We start from the raw sequence: 17,702 nt of genomic DNA, 5'->3' as shown, positions 1-17,702 counted from the left end.
CTGCTTGCCTTCACCTTGCTATCAAGTACATTTCTTCATGGGCATTAGAGCTTACTTCTTCCGAATTCCAGTGTATATTGAAGACAGCTGAGACATCCAGCCTTGTGGACTAGGCAACTACTGAATTCTTGAACTATCTGTTCACAGCCAGCCATTGTTAGATTAGCTGAACTGCAGTCTATATAAGTCATTCTAATAAATCCCATATATATATATATATATATATATATATATTCATCCTATAAGTTCTGTTACTCTAGAGAACCCTGACTAATGCATGATCTTAACTCCTGAGCCATCTTTCCAGCCCCAGTTTTTAGAAAACCAAAAGGAAGATTAACATTAGCCTGACATGATCAGATGAAAACCCCTTAAAGGTATTGTTTTTTAATCCTGAGTAATACTCCATTGTGTAAATGTACCACATTTTCTTTATCTATTCTTTGGTTGAGAGGCATCTAGGTTGTTTCCAGATTCTGGCTATTACAAATAATGCTGCTATGAACATAGTTGAGCAAGTGTCCTTGTGGTATGATTGAACATTCCTTGGGTATATGTCCAAGAGTGGTATAGCTGGGTCTTGAGGTAGATGGATTCCCAATTTTCTTAGAAACTACAATACTGATTCCCAAAGTGGCTGCACAAGTTTGCACTCCCACCAGCAGTGGAGGAGTGCTCCCCTTGCTCCACATCCTCTCCAACATAAGCTGTCATCAGTGTTTTTGATCTTAGCCATTCTGACAGGTGTAAGATTGTGTCTCAGAATTGTTTTGATTTGCATTTCCCCGATGACTAAGGATGTTGAAAAATTATTTAAGTGTCTTCTGGCCATTTGAGATTCTTTTGTTGAGAATTCTCTGTTTAGACCTGTACCCCATCTTTTAATTGCATATTTGGCATTTTGATGTCTAGTTTCTTGAGTTCTTTATATATTTTGGAGATCAGCCCTCTATCAGATGTAGGGTTGGTGAAGATCTTTTCCCATTCTGTAGGATGCTGTTTTGTCTTATTGATGGTGTCCTTTAACCTTACAGAAGCTTCTCAGTTTCAGGAGGTCTCCTTTATTAATTGTTGCTCTCAGTGTCTGTGCTACTGGTGTTCCGAGCTAGTTGGAGCTCACTGAATCTGGACTGACAGCTGGGGAACCTGCATGGGACTGAACTAGGCCCTCTGAATGTAGGTGACAGTTGTGTGGCTTGGGCAGTTTGAGGGGCCACTGGCAGTGGGACCAGGATTTATCCGTGGTGCATGAACTAGCTTTTTAGAGCCCATTCCTTTTGGAGGGATACCTTGGTAGGCCTTGATACAGGGGGGAGTGTCTTGGTTCTGCCTCCAACTTGATATGCCAGACTTTGTTGACTCCCTATGGGAGGTCTTACCTTCTTTGAGGAGTGGATGGGGCATGGGGTGGGGGAAAGTTGGGGGTGAGCAGGAGGAGGAGAGGGATGAAAAAAAATTTTCAAGCTAAAAAAAGAAACGAAAACCCTTAAAGGCAGACCAGGGCCCTCTTTAAGTCAGAAGTCTCCTTTAGCGTGTTATACATATATACCCTATAGAATGGTAAGCATCCTCTATGACTTCCCAGAAGACTCAGTTTTTCCAACCAGCAAAATGCCAGGGCCTCATGGAAATAGTTGCAGGGAATATTTTCTTCCAACCACCTGCATGAGCTCAGAAACTGACTCATCTTCCACCACACATTTAGATGAAATTTCAGCCCAGATATAACTTTGACTGAAACCTTGTGAGACTAGCTATGTCCAAATTAATGATTCATATAGAGTTCAATACAATCAATGTGTTTAATTCGAAGCCACTACTTTGCTTTTCTTTTGTGGAATGGAACTGGGAATCAAACTGAGAGACTCACACATGCTAGCTTGGCAAGTACTGCACCTCTAGCCTCCATGTAACGTTTTGTGTAAGTGACAGGAGAAACAAAGGGAGAAAGAAGACAGAGAGAGGAAATAGTTCACCACTGAAGACCATATTTCAGTTGGCATCCACAAAACTCTGAGTACATGTCTTCTTTTTCTCCTTCACACACACACACACACACACACACACACACACACACACACACACACACACACCTCGAAAAACATGTTGGGCTATATCCCCTATATCCCATGAACTTAGGAGTAGTTTTGAATCTAAGATACAAGTTGGATCCAAGAAAAGGTAGAAAGATGAAGTCTAAGCAGAAGAAAGTTCAGGCTCTGAGCTCCTAACTGGTATAGGTTTAGACTGTGTTAGGAAGGATGTGTTTCAGGCAAATGAGTTGCTATGCTGGCTGTTAGGTCTGTATTTTCCATTCCCCACTGCTTTTGTCCATGATTTTGAAACTCAAGTGTACACAAACTTCTATTGCAAATGTTCAGATCTTGGGGAAGAATAGTTATTTGTGCCAATCACACATTACTGCATAAGGCACTGTGAAGAATATTTGAGTGTTTTGAATGTGTGTGTGTGCATGTATGTGTCTGTGTGTGCATGTTTGCTTTTTTGAGAGTTTTCCCAGATGTTTATTTACCTAGGACACACACAGAGCTAAGTAATATAATTTGAGTAAAGTGAACTCACATTGGACCCAATGAGAGAAAGAAAAGTCTTTATCTGATGCAGTCTTCATTAAGTATACCGTTGAGTGTATTCAGCATTTCCTGTGTGAAATGGGTAGTTAAAAATGTCTGGCATGACCAGTTTATGGTTAAATTAATTTAAATTATATAAAGTTACAAAATCAGTTCCTTGGTCAGACATGTTCAAAGTACCCAGCAGTCACATGGGGTTGTTTGCTACCATTTTGAGGATCAAAGTTAGAAAAATGTCTGTTACTGTAGAAAAATTCTTTTGGATAGTGAAGGATACTATTTTTGAAGGCTGGCTTAGATACTTTAAATGTCTGAGTAAGACAGTCCTCAATATTCATAGTTTGATAAACATGGTTTTCACTTGATATGTTTTATCTGATCATTAATGTCTAGCAACATAGTTTGAATTCCCCTTACTATGACATGCTTACGGTCATTGCTTCAAGCCCTTCAATCCAAAATTCGCTATGTAAATAAAAGATGTGTGTGAAGGTTAGCAACCAATCACATCACTTCTTTCAAAGGCTGACAGTAGCTGCTCATTGAGCACCTGCTGGTCAGTTCCTGCACAGAGAGCAGAACCTGTAGCTGTGCTGCCTCCTTTGGTTCCCTGAGTGAGGAGACCCCAGAACGTTTTAGAAAAATGGGATACTGGGAGAAAAAACTAGCTAACAAAGCCGAAAGTGCCACAAAAAAAACAAAAGTGGCTATGCTGGCGGTGGAGTAATTGAAGCAGCAGCTGACTGTGGGGATGACAGTGTCTTCATTTGGGACGTTAGATGTGCAGCCAGAGACAAGCAGAAAAGGATGAAGCTGTCTCAGAGGAAGTGACAAAAAGTCACAGTAAAGGGACTCTTGGAGATATTTCATAAGACTCAAAGCACAAACGCAAAAAATAAATATTGGAAGCTCATCCAAATGTAAAAAAGTGCATGACAATTTCACAAAGCACAGAACTTTTCAAATTACTCTTGATAAGGTTTTATGGGAAAGACTTGTTTTAGTTCTTTAGTTTCTGATGTTCCTTGCTTATTTCTCAAGTGCTTGAGAGTTTTTTAAATTGGTATATATTCATTGTCTGTAGTGGTTGGACTTCACAAAAACAATTTCTCTAAACTATCTTTGAGTACTTTGACCATATTTACTACCCTTGGTTCTTTATTTTCTGAGGCATGGTTTCACAAATGAGCCAAGATTGTGCCTATACCTGGCAGTAGAGTGATTTAAAATACTGGAAAGCCAGGCACAGTGGTGCTTAGATATAATATCAGAACTCAGGTGGATGAGTCAAGAAGGTCACAAGTTCCAGGCCAGTCTGGGCTACTCAGTGAGACTCTATCTTAAAAAACAGACAACCAAACCCTAATTAGTTTCACAAAATTTTCTAATGCCCCTAAACATTTGGAATTAATTAAAGGAAGTGTATTCAAGTTTTGAGAATTTTTTTTGCATAGTTGTAGTTTATTCTGGTCTCTAAGATGGGCCTACACACAAGTCTCAGCTTATCATCTTCTCATCCACATGTATCCTGTAAAATAAAGGCTGTTTGAAATGCCACTTCTCCTGAACTTCTCTTTTGGCAGAGAATGATAAAGTCTTTTGCTCATTCTAGAATAGGCACCCCAACTTTGATGGAAGATTTATCATTCATATTGGTCACTATACCCACACATTATTTGTCCACCATTAGGAAGTTATTCATAGCTGTTGAATGAGCGAATAGAATCAGCCTGCCTTTTTTTAAAGTAGGAGACAGAAAACAGTCATGGATCATTGATGGAAGGACAGGACAGATAGACAACAGACAACAGTGAAAATGGAAACAGCAGAAATAGCTTTTAGTTGGAGGTTTCCAAGGAAGTTAAGATCCCTGGTAGGAAGCTTCTATAGTAGTAGTTTTCCGTTAGGCTTTTTCAAAGGTCTGTGGTATTAGTGTTCTCTCCTTATACTCCCTCATACTACAGGGGAGTAATCACCAGTCTTATCCTGTTGTGACCCTTGTGACCTGCAATAACTACTGGCCTGGCAGGGTATCCCCACTTCCACAAATGTTATGGAAGTAACCAACCGTTTTCTGATTTAATTTAAGGCCCACTCCACAGAATTATGCCTGGTACCATTAACTGGGCCAAAAACCCATGGATGGATATAGTCATAAACCATAGGAAGATGCTTTTATTCTTCTAAATGGATATAGTATTAAACTGCCCCCTATTTCTTATCTCTCTATATAGATACTTTTATTTTGTTGTTGTTTTTTCCAGACAGGATTTCTCCGTGTGGTTTTGGTGCCTGTCCTGGACCTCGCTCTGTAGACCAGGCTGCCTCAAATGCACAGAGATCCTCCTGGCTCTGCTCCACGAGTGCTGGGATTAAAGGCGTGTGTCACCACCACCCGGCCTATATTTATAGATTAGTTCTTCTGTTATAGTTGTTATCTGTTATAGATTAGTTCATCAGAGGATCTGCTTTTTGTAGTAAATGGCTATTAAGACAGGGATCACAATTGGCCAGCATTCAGAAAAATAAGATACTATGGAGTGCTCAGTTGTAAATGGGACAGCTCTATCACACTTCTCCCTGCAAGACTCAAGAGTCATAATGAAAGAGGGGACAGAAAGAGTGTAAGAGTTGGAAGCAGAAGGTGTTTGCTGTGAAACTGTTTTATTGGATACAAGAAGGCTGTCATATAGACAAACTTACAGTAGCTGGGACTATGTACACAAGACCTATATAAGAACAGTGCAGCCAAAATTTCCCCATGAATTTGGAGGGGACTCACAAACTCCTTCTCCTAGTTGGAGAGCTATTGGAAGTTGATAGCTGGTGAGGAAGGAATCAGTTTTCTTCAGGGATAAACTCCCTGAGGGGTACCAGTAGATAGTCCTACACTCGTTCACACAAAGGCAGCGCTAAGTAGACTCTGTGAAATTAAAAACAGAGTACATGAAGGAGAGGAGAGGAAAGTGATAGGGGGTTAAGAGAACAGTTGAGGGAAGGGAATGGGGTGAATTTGGTCAAAGCACATTATATGCATATATGAAATTCTCAAACAATAAGAAAATAAGAAAGGACAAACACCACATGGATCTATGACTATAGTGAATTTTACCCATATATTGTGAATAATATGTCACATATGGCACAATTTTGGTTCAAGCTGTGAAGTGGAAAATGAGAATAAACAAGAATGAAAACAAAACAAATCTAAAGCTCTAAAATGATAATATAAGAGAAAATTCAGATGTAATTATAAATATGGCTGAAAAGACCAGAAGAATCTCAGCTGAAGGCAGCAGTTAATTTTATAAGCTACATGGGATAATTATCTATTTTTTTTCCACCAGAGTACGATTTATTTACTTCCACTATTTTGTGTAGCAACAATATTTTGTAGATAGAATGTTTTTCCATAGATTTCCTAAGTAGAGGCTTTGAAATTAAAAAGTGACCTTTATCAACCCTCCTCCCAAGACTTGGAGAACATCCTGTGAGAGCAGGTGGGAAGAATGTAAGAGCCTGAGGATGAGGAGGAGTGTGATGAAATGCTGTTCTTTGGTCATGATATGGCTCCTCCACTCATGAACTCACAGCAAGTGTGGTCACCTCCACAAGATTAACCCAACTAAAATCTTTCTTCCAGCATGGGTGGCAGAGGGGGATTCGAGACTCTGCCTCTAACTGAGGAGCTATTATGAAGATGGGAGGTGGATGCATTGGAGGGATCTGAGGGGAACCGAAGAGAAGTTGGAGTGGGTATTTTAGTTATATATGTATGAAATTCTCAAAAACTCAGTTTAAAAATATTTTGAAGTTGAGCTAGGTAGCCAAGGGATAACTGGAATAACAGAATATCCGGTTTAGTGATGATGGTCAAGTTGTTATGAATATAAACTCAGTTCAGAAGGTAGAATTCTTGTTCCTTGTTATTCTAAAGTGGAGTAGCTCTTACTGCAATCTGCCTTTAAGGGAGGATTAGGCACATTTACACTTCTTTTTCATATTTTATGTATTATCAGACAGAAAACGAATACTGAAATCCATAAAGCCAAATTGAAAGCTGGTCTCACAGACAGACAGACAGACAGACAGACACACACACACACACACACACACACACACACACACACACACACACAAATTGATCATGTTCAAAGCAAAGACAAAATCAGGCTAGAGACAATGTAATACTCATGTACTTTGATACCCCACAACAATGATTCCCTCTTTGTGTCTATCTCTCATCCCCCTTCAGGCCCCCTTCTTTCCTTTCCCTCCCTTTTCTTTTCCCTTCACTTCTGGGGATGGAACCCAGGGTCTTGTATATGGCACACATTCAGGTTTCTAAATGTTTAGATAAGAAATTGGCTTGAACACAGCTGATTTGTTCTCCTTTGATTTCCAATTTCAAAAAGTTATCAGGAGCCCAATGAGTGATAAAGAACAAATTGCCCCATTTGCAAATCAAGAAAAATGCAGGCAGAAGAGATTAAAGCAATGTTTTGAGTGTCTCAGAAATAACATTAAGGTATATAACTGTAGATCTCATCATCTATTTCTCTGTCGTTGGGCGATCCCTGTGTCTTTCTTAGGGTCCTCTTTACTAGGTAGCTTCCCTGGAGTTGTGAGTAGCAGTCTAGTCATCTTTGTTTTACATCTAGTATCCACTGACGAGTGAGAAAATACCATGTTTGTCTTTCTGAGTCTGGGTTACCTCACTCAGGATGATTTTTTCTAGTTCCATCCATTTGCCTGCAAACGTCATGAAGTCATTGTTTTTCTCTGCTGAGTAGTACTCCATTGTGTATATGTACCACATTTTGTGCAAATTGGGGTTGGGGGCGGGGTAATGGAGGGCAAGGGTCAGGGGAAAGAGAGCTTAGGGGAGAGGGAGGTCCCAGCTGGATCAGGAGTAGTGTGGGAGAATGGAGAGGGAGATACCATGATGAATGAAGACCCCAGGGGAATAGGAAGAAGCAGATTGCTAGAGAGATCTCCAGAAATCCACAAAGATACCTCCACTGTAGACTACTGGCAATGGTCAAGAGAGTGTCTGAGCTGACCTGATTTGGTGATCAGATGGCTGAACACCCTGGCTGTCATGATAGAACTCTCATCCAGTGTCTGATGGAAGCGGATGCAGAGATCCATGGCCGAGCTCCAGGTGAAGCTCTGGGAGTCCAATCGGCGAGAGAGAGGAGGGATTGTATGAGTGAGAGATGTTGAGACCATGGTTGGAGGAAGCACAGGGACAAATAGCCAAACTAGTGGAAGTGCATGAACTGTGAACCAATGGCGGAGGAACCCCCATGGAACTGGACCAGGCTCTCTGGATAAGTGAGGCAGTTGATTAGCTTGAAATGTTTGGGAGGCCCCCAGGCAGTGGAGCTGGGACCTGTCCTTGGTGCATAGGCTGGCTTTTTGTAGCCTGGAGCCTATGCTGAGACGCTTTGCTCAGCCTTGGTGTAGGGAAGAGGGGACTGGACCTGCCTTGGCTGAGTTTGCCAGCTGGGCTGACTCCCCAGGGGAGACCTTGCCTTGGAGGAGGTGGGAGTGGGGGTTGTATTGGGGAGGAGGACTGGAGGGTGGGAGGAGGGAGGATGGGGGAATCCGTGGCTGATATGTGAAATTAAGTTAATTATAAAATAAAAATACTATAAAAAGTATATAACTGGCATTGGAAGTATATGTAAATGGAATACAAGTGAATGGAGAGTATCTTCACCATGAAAGATCAACTTCTTAGCAAAAGGAATCAAACTTTTGTATTGGTATTGTAGTTGGTGGTTTCAAAACTTATTTTCAGCCCCTCTTTTCTGGAAAATGTTTGCCTATGTGATTGGACTCATTCCTGTTGAACACAAAGTTGGTGGTGTCCATGTAAATTTTGACATTTAATGAAACTATATCAACTAGTGGATCTTACTAATGCTGAGATTGTTGTTCACGTGACAACTCTCACTCTTCTGTCAACTATGCTCCTTCTGACAAATCCACTTACATGAAGTATGAAGGAATTGAGGTCCATGTGCTCAGACCAACTCTGAGTTCAAAGTTCAACTCAGAAAAATGAAAACACACACACACACACACACACACACACACACACACACACACACACACACACACACATATGGATGGGGGAAAGAGACAGCAATTGTAGACAATGTCTTTGGAGGCTGGGTTTGTAGAGGACTTTTGTTTTCATTATCATTCATTTCTGTAATTTTTGTTTAATGATACGGAGGAATTGCCCATTTTTGATCTGTGAAGTGACATGGTTATGTTTACAAGTTCTTATTCCCAGAAGATTCTTACTGAGATATTCATGGATTAACCAATGTGATGTCTGGGATTTGTTTCTAAATAATACAGGCTGGGAGGAGGTGAGTAGAAATGGAGAAAGTAGAACCAGTCAGAAGTTGATGTGCAGTGAGTCCTCAATTGGTTCCTTGTATAATTGTGTGCAGTCTTGTACACATTTGTACCTTTTATAATGACTGCTAAATAAAAGTGGTGGGAGATACACTTGGGAAAATTGGCTGGACACTGAATGTAAACAAACTCCAGTGCCACGTAGCTTTACTCTCCAGTTCCACACTTCAAAATTTAGTGACTATAACTCTACCTGTGACAGTATTTTGCATACATGCACCAGGCTTGTTTGTTTGTTTATTTGTTTATTTATTTATTTAAAATTATGTACATGTACCACTGTACTATTAGCCATTATAAAACATACACAAACATAAAAAAACTAGATAAAAATAAACACAAGTATCATTCTAGTATGTTCTTCCTATACTCTAATGGACCTGGACTCCAGTTAGGAGCCCCATGCTTAGAGAAGGGAAGGGGGCCTTTTGAGATTTTTGAATAGTAAAGACTGTTTAGGAGAACAGAAACTTACTGGAGTAGCCACAGGAAATATGAGATTGGCTAGAAAGACCCAGAGCTATTTCCCTGAGGCTTCTCAAAGAACCACAATGGACTAGGAAGTTGTTCTAGCTAGATTTGCAATTTGAAAAAGGACCATCATTTCCTTGTAAGCTTCTTTTCAGTATATGCATGACACATAATGTGTTCTGCACACAGTCAGGATACAATATGCATAGAAAACAAACATCCTCCACATAGTATCTTGGGCAATATATTTAACACAACAATTATGATAATTATAATATCTAACATTGAATACTTATTCTCCATCAGATACTGTGGTAAGAACTTTACAATACACAATTTTACTTAAAACTTGTGAAAACCCTATGGAAATAGATTTCATTACTGAAGTCCATTTCACAATAAGGAAATCGAGACTGCGAAAAAGATAGCTTTCTGAAGATGAAAGGGCTAGTAAATGGCAGGACCAAAATTTAAATAAAGATGTTTCAGACCCCAAGCCCCATATTTCATAACTACTAAACCATAATGCCTCCAGAAGGAACTAATGATAGTGTCCAAATCAAGAGATTGCAGAGATGACTAAATGAGATAATACATGTGATAATGCTTAGCACATTGTCTGACACGGAGCACACATCCTATTATTGTTTGTATTATAGTACACAGAATATTTACTACGATTTTCCACAGTAAACACCACTAATGTCTCTCAATAGCAAAACACCAAATATTTAGAATTGTAATGAAATAATGTTTTATTATTTAATCAAACATTATTTATAATAACATAGTCTGAACCCCTTTCATTGGTTACAATCTATAAATCTGTGGTGTGGCTTTTGCTGAGTCTCTGTGGAATGAATGGCTGACCAGAGAGAAATAGCAACTGTGGACCTTGCTAGGTCTCCTGCATGGCAGGCTACAAAATGGGAAATATTGGTTCTTGCTATACTACTCTTATTCTAAGAAGCCATTTACATAAATAGAATGTGGAGAGCTTGACTACGGAGTGATCCAGGAACTACATATGTACATATCAATTTAACTTATGATCAAAGAGTTTGCCGCCTTTTGTTTTGACCCAAATGTATTTTTAGAGAGATGACAGTTGAGAACATAACTTTTGCATTACCTTAGTTTCACTTGAAATGGTCAAATTTGCCATGTTTCTGTTCAGATTTCATATTTCTATCAGCCAAATGAAGTACTGATTAAATAAATACTACGTTTTGAATCATGGTTCAATTATCAGAGTAGTCATCTCTCCTTGATTTTCTGGAACATTCTAGATTTGAAAATTTGTCTCAGTAGTAGGCTGTCCTTCCATGTTTTGTTGCTAGCATGATACCATAGGAAGCTCTTCTTAGAGCTGAGGGCAAGGAGCTGAAGGCTGAGCTGTGCTTGGTGCTGGTGTGCGGTCTGATTTACAATACTGGGTCTGCACTTTTTGTGATGATTAAGTCTTTTGTTTTGTGTAATTCTACAAACACTTTACTAGGTGTTCTCAAAAGGAAGTCATAAACTTCATGATTGAATTGGAAGAAAATAATGCCTTTGGTTTATGTATTTTGACATTGAGTAGAAGCAGATCTCTCTTTTTCACAGAACAATTTAATTTTGGCATTACTAATTCCATTTATTTTATATAATTAGATAACTTATACCTTTAGCTATTGCCTAGGATCCTGCCCATCATTTCCTCTGTTCTTCTATTTGGGGAAGTTTTAGAGTCTAGAAATACTGTAAAGAGCATTTATGTTGACACAATGGAATCTGTCCACCCCCTGCCCATCTGTAGCCCAAATAGCATAAACCAAAATTAAATATGTGAGAATTCTTGGAAGAAAGCATCCAATAACAAAATACTATGAGCGAAAAGTTAATTTATTATATATATTCTCTAGTAATTCGTAATAGCTTCTTGAATTTTAAATATCCCTTTGCTAGTTCCAATGCTTAAAAATCAATCATAATTTTAAAGCATAAGAACTGTTTTATATACATTTTGGTTTCTTTTCTATTTTTTTCTTTTGACTTTTACTTCTAAATATGAATGATAGGGTCTCTAAGTATCCACTTGGAAGGAGAGGGGATAGGATTCATTGTTTTCCTCTAACATGGTAGAATTTAAAATCTCACATCATATGCCTGGAGTTTTGACTATATGAAAAATAGCCAAATGCCATCATTTTCTCATATATTCCTTTTACATGTAATATATGTATAATATAAACAGAATACATCTGATTAGGACATTTCAAACATTTCATCAATGTAACTTCTATCTCCTATTTTATATAAAAGAACAAAATATACAGAGAGAAGAAAGGAGACATCTGTTCATTGTACACAGAAAGTAAAGAAAAGTTCATGTATGGCTTTGCAAAGGTAGATTATGATGTGACTTTCATATTTATTTATTTAAAAGCATCTTGAGAGAACGTGTTAGTGTGCTTACAAGAGCGGCCATGGTGGTTGAATGTCGCATCGATAGTCCAATACTAGGATCCCCAGTGGTCTTGCCAGTGGCTGCCTCAGCAGCTTTCAGGAGACAAATATAGTTTATGACCACCTCATCAATCTTCGCTACAATTTCCTGCCGCTGTGTTTCAGAGTTCACGACTTTCACTAACCGCATGCAAGCTTCTGTTAGGCAACAGAGCACTTGAAAACTGGAACTCATGGCTAGGAGCATCTCTTCTGGGCTTTTCTCAGCCATTGCCATTTTCCTACAGGCACTTCCCAACTGTCTGGACTCAATGGATAACAGTTGCTTGTACTGAGAAAGTGTAAGGTCATATGCTTCAGGGCATGACTCCTCCCTCTTTGCCTTGGTTGCCCTGACAAGGCAGAGCAGCTCATTGGCATCATTCTGGGCTTCGAGGAACCCATCGGGCATTCCATATGTGCTCGCCTTTAGGGCATTTATTCTTGCAATCCGGGCATCAAAAGCCAGACTGCTGAAATCCAAGTCATCTGGGCCACTGGGGTCTTCTGTCCAGACCTTCAGCACTGGCCCTCTGCATAGTTCTCCTTGTTTCTGCAGTCCAACAACCAGGGATGACTTGCTTGGTTCCTGCATGGCTTGAGTTATCTGTGGTCGATAGAGGCAAGAGACCTGAAGGGTGGCCTCCCCCTCCTCTTCATCCTCATCCCCATCTTCATCCTGTCCTTGGTTCAGAAAACAGTAGCTGAAGGGTCCTCGGCATCTCCAGTTGCTGCCCTCCAGCTTCCGCAAGGGTAGGGTCCTATACAGCTTTGAGTCTTTATGAGACACTGGGGACCTTTTGTGAAACTTTCCCTCAGAGATAAAGTGCATCGAGCTTTGGGAAAAACTTTTGGTGAGCTTCTTCCCCAGTGGGAGTTCTGTTCGTCTTTCCGAACTGGCTTCCTGTGCTTCTGTGATACCTGGATACTTCAAGCTGACTGCACCCTTGGTTCTCTCTTGGAAGGTCTCCAAACCTACGGGTCCTGAGAGGACACTGCTGCTTTGTCTGAGAGCCCTCTGGCTGGGGGGTGTCCTGAGGCTCCCCCCTCTCAGATCCGCTGGCCACCAGCTCACAGCCTCTCCGAATGCCTGGTTTGCTTGGGAGAAATCATTAGGGTCTTGATTTGGGCTTGGCACCTTTGATTCCAAGTGAATATTTGATGGTAGCAGGATGGGATCAGCTTCAGGATGTTGAGACCAAGCTGAAGGCATGCCTCCTTGTCTCTCCTTCCCAGGCTCTGTCAAAGCTACACTAGGGGTAGTAGAAAAACAGAGAGATTCATTAAGCATCTCCTGGGTGAACATTTTCCCTACTGCTCTATGTTTTACCTGCCATTTCCCAAGGGTCTATTTTAAAAGAGCTGCCATTTGTCAGGGCTACCCTGCTTCCCAAAGATTCCTCCCTGATAACTCATAATAGTTTCCAATGTCAATGGATGGCAAGAATTCCTGGAGTTTATTACTTCTGGAATTACTGACCTAGTTAAATTTGTCTAGAAATGTGAAACATTTGTATGGAGACAATCTCATTTCATGAATTTCCTTGTTCCTGATATTTACCTATGAAAGGTTAGACATATAGTTAGTAAATAAGCATTCCACTGCATATATTATTCTAACAGGATTGAGATATTTAAGTTACCATTTTTAAGTGTCTCAATTGAATTCTTGCTAATTAATTCAGCTACTTGTTTTAAAAGGACAACATGAGTTCTGAAGTTTGTTTGGTACAGGGCTTGAGGTCAAGACACTAGACAAGTTGTTCAACTTTCATAGAAAAAAAACTGTCATGTGAAGAAGAGCAAGAGGTAACAAAGGCAAAAGCTCTTTGAGATCCATGGAGGATTAAACGGTATTGTTTGTAATTTCTTTACGGGTGAACATGCAGTCAGACAAGGAGTTGGGTAACGTTCACAGATGATAACTTTCCCAAGGCAGGCAAAGTTAATGGTAAGTTTGGGGGACAACTAGAAAATCTTTTGAAGACTCTTAAAGATATTTTTAAAAGGTAAGACTGGAAATTAACCTGTATTAGATCTCAGTAACCTTTATTGGCCACTATGGAAAAAATACTATTGTCATAACACGAAACATTGAGAGCATCTACTTGGGTCTCCTGATAACCAGCCAACTAGGTCAGGAAGAGGGTGAGCCTGATGGTTTTGGGTTAGGATGGGCAGAGAAGGTGGCTATGTTATTATTTCTACTTGATAGAAATTTGATTTGAGGGGCTCATCATAACTCTTCGTACTCTTCCCAATACTGATGTCCATAGGCGACATGAGACTTTAGGAAGGGTGTCCCCTAAAGGTGAGGGAAGAATCTGTGACTCCACTGAGCAACATAGAATCTTAACAAACCTCCAGTTTCTTAACAAACCTCCAGTTTCCCTCACTGTCTGCTCTATATCCTTCCCTAAACAACACACAGCAAAACTAGAAAGGGGTGATCTCAGCAAGAAGGAAATAAAAGTCCCATGTGACCTTAAACAATACTATCTTATAGCTCGGAGTCATATGGAGAACTCTGTACTCAGAATTTAGAACAAAATTTATGACTCCATCAAATCCTAAAGTAAGAGCAAAGCAAGATTATAATGAGAAAACCCTATTTCCCACATTGTTCCAGACCCAGAAAACACTATTTATTGCCAATGGGTCATTGATTGCTTCTTAACAGCTCTGTGGCCTTTTATCTACCTTTTACTCTATATTTTTAGGTTTGCTGTAAATAAGGTCCCCATGATCCCGGCACATAAAATAAAACCCTAAATCCATCATTGCTGTACCTGTGGTTTCCTTAATCTTGGGCAGTCGATGGCATCCATCTCTCAATGTGCCAAACAGGGGGTCAGCATTAATGGCTGTGTGCAGAGCAGGTACTGTCATGCGCGGACACATCCCTTCCGTCTGTGGGTGCAATTCCTTGAAGGTGGCTCCATGGCTGGGATGGCCAGTGACTCTCTCCTCTGGCGAAATGTAACTCCCACCTTTCCCAGAAGCATCGGGAATCAGGTGCTTCCCCAGGGAGGGGCAGAGGGGCGATTCCACAGGAGTGGCACAGGTACTGCTACCACTGCCTGGGCCACAGCCTGTGTCCACTGAAGAGCCTTGAGAGCTCTGGAGAGAAAAATGGCCCTCACTCTGCAGGGATGACATCCGCTTGGCCAAATGGTAGTCACAAAGGCGGGCCACACTGTCTTCAGTCTCAGGAAGCTTAGTGGCATGGTCACAGGTGGGCGAGTCAGCATCTTCAGGGTTTTCTAAGTCTTTGGCTGAGGCCACACAGGCCATGTCTGTTAGGAAGCGGTCCCCTTGGTTAAGTCCTGAACCTTCATCAGTGTCTCCTTCCACAGTGCCATCCTCCTTTCCTTCAGCCTCCCTGTTCCCCAGACCTGGACCTCTGGGAAAGGTTTTCATGGCTGGTGCTTCCACACCACTTTTCTCTACCACCCCACCATCAGAGGCCACATACCATCTTTGGCTGTCCTTGCGAAAGGCAGTTCTCTCCAGGTTAAAAGTGCTGAGGTGTGGACTGTCTCTTGAAGACACAGTGCCAACTTTGCCTTTGGTGTCCTCCTCCATCTCTGCCATTTTGGTTCCTTGCTGTTTTTTTCCTGGTGCATTCCCACTCAGGGGGACTTTCCCCTCTCCCTCAGCAAGTTTGCTTTTCCTTTTGCTGGTACAGGAATATGCCACTGACCCCATATGCAGTTTGCTAAAATAGTCAGTGACCGACTTGGTCTCCATGGTTTCTGGCTCCATTTCCATGTGGTCTGAGTGAAGGATCTGCTTGGAAGGCACAACTTTGGGTGGGAGGTCAGTCGCTGGGCGAGCAGCCAGGCCATGGGAGGACTTTGGAGGCAAGCCCCCTGAGGGGGCTTTGGAGGTGGGGAACTCTGTCTGCTCTTCTGCAAGAGGGTGATAGCCTTCATGAGTGGCCAAGAACATGCGCGAGAGGCTTTCCGACTGCTTCTGTGCTGCGGCTAGCTCAGAACCCTCTGTCATTTCAGAAGAGTTAGTCTCATTGCCCGAGTCTGATGAAGACTCAGGACTATAAGCCCGCAAGATGGCTACACCTGTATACCATAAAAAACAAGAAGCAGTTAATGGCTGGAGCAGAGGCACTTAGAGACATGCAAGAAAATGTGACTCATTATTATTACAAAAATGAAAACAAACAACAACAATGACAAAAATAACAAAATTTAAAAAAAAAACCAAGATTTTTCCCTTTTTAATAAGGACTCTGATTTTATTGCACAGTTGTTCCAGAAAGGGGGGGGGTGCCATAATTTATTTTTAAACTAGCAACAAAGGAAATCACCTAACGTGAAACCCCCATGACGGTAGATCAGCATGTTTATGAAATGGGACATGTATGAAATGGAGAACATCGCATAACAGGACTCCAGGGACAAATGGCTCAAAAGGATGAGATGACAATGGTTATCAGTGAATAAATGTAACAATGGTGAAAGAACCTGAATTGTCACTCTTCTGTTGTTCTTCTGAAAGAGCTTCTAGGGCTTCCAGTGTGGAAACGACAGCAGGGTCCAGTCCCTTCTCACACTTGCCCTCTGCGCTGGTGGGCACAGCATCAATGAGGGACACAGGGATCTCCTCATTCTGTAGGCTGCTGCCTTGTTCCTTGTCCTCTTGGAAGGATGTTGCCTGGCTCTGAGTGTCCTCCTCATCAGAACTGTCTCTAAAGCCAGGTGGGGGAGCAGCGATGGCCATGTTCAGAGAACGCAAGAGGAAGTCATCCTCATTGTCATCGCCTTCTGGAGGAGGCAGGCTCGTGAGGTCAATGATGTCATCGCTTGACCCTGACAGGTCAAGGATGGCTGGTTGATTCATCTCTCCCACCACAAGGTCCTCCTCGCAGCTCACCTCATCTTCATCTTCTGCATCGTCAGTGTTTTCTGCATAACAGATGTCATGTAAGAGGGGCTCCTCTATCCCCGCAGGGGCCTCAAAGTTCTTCACATCACCTATGTTTGCGTATACAGAATTTGCCACAAACTGGATGCTGTCTGTGTCTGGAGTGAGGTCCAGGTTTTTCATGTCATTGGCACTGCTGATGTAGAGATTCCTCTGCTTCTCCAGCATTTCTGGATTCTCATCTAACAGTCTTTCATAGCCTAGAGTTGGGGGATTCATGCCATCATCCAAGGCAAGATCTCCAAAAATAAAGGACACTTTAGCTCCTCTTGGGGATTCCTGTGCTTTCTTCAGAGTGTCTGGTCCTGAGAGGGTCAACAGGGACCGCTGAGCTAGGCTTCTGTAGTCGGCCTCACAGGGGGTATCACCTGGCTGAGTCAGTGGTTGGCTAAGTTCATCTGAACTGTATGTGTTGTCGATATATAAATGCCGGTGCTCTTTGGGACATAAGGTGCTGTCTGTCATCTCAACTGTCTTCTGCTTAGAATCTATATATGTGATTTGGGCTTCTTGTTCCCCTTCGCCAATGAAGGTGGTCATCTGAGGCATACAGTTCCAATCAGGGCCAAGGATATTATGCTTGCCTTTATTTTCTGTTCCTAAAGAGAAAGAATCAGGTAGATAGGTTACTAAGCTGTCTGGTTTCAGGGATGGTAGAGGTTCTTTTTCTTTCTCTCTTTTCCTTTCCTTTCTTTTCTTTCTTTCTCTTTCTTTCTCTCTTTCTCTCTCTCTCTATTGCACACAATGTATACATATGTGTGTATGTGGGTA

At 41.4% G+C, this 17,702-nt stretch overlaps 1 protein-coding gene across 9 annotated transcripts in view; it reads right to left on the bottom strand.

Moving 5' to 3' along the window:
- Positions 1-9,254: 9,254 nt before the first annotated feature.
- The window catches only part of Frmpd4 (FERM and PDZ domain containing 4), a 931,047-nt gene continuing 922,599 nt past the window's right edge, over positions 9,255-17,702 (bottom strand). For 8 of the 9 annotated variants that reach the window (XM_052714395.1, XM_052714566.1, XM_052714230.1 and 5 more), the window contains 3 exons: positions 16,472-17,530; positions 14,777-16,066; positions 9,255-13,235 (listed from right to left, as the gene is read on the bottom strand). In XM_052714395.1, the coding sequence (XP_052570355.1) occupies positions 11,914-13,235; positions 14,777-16,066; positions 16,472-17,530 (3,671 nt within the window). In that variant the 3' untranslated portion in view covers positions 9,255-11,913. Of the gene's footprint in view, positions 13,241-14,776; positions 16,067-16,471; positions 17,531-17,702 lie in introns of all 9 variants that reach the window. The other variant, XM_052714818.1, reaches the window with a different exon arrangement.

The sequence above is a fragment of the Peromyscus californicus genome, unplaced genomic scaffold (assembly GCF_007827085.1).
Source record: "Peromyscus californicus insignis strain IS unplaced genomic scaffold, ASM782708v3 Scaffold_10__1_contigs__length_136768540, whole genome shotgun sequence".
In the NCBI taxonomy this organism is placed as follows: Eukaryota; Metazoa; Chordata; class Mammalia; order Rodentia; family Cricetidae; genus Peromyscus; species Peromyscus californicus.
The sequence above is the reverse complement of the archived record's forward strand: the minus strand, read 5'-3'. Positions and strand labels throughout refer to the sequence as shown.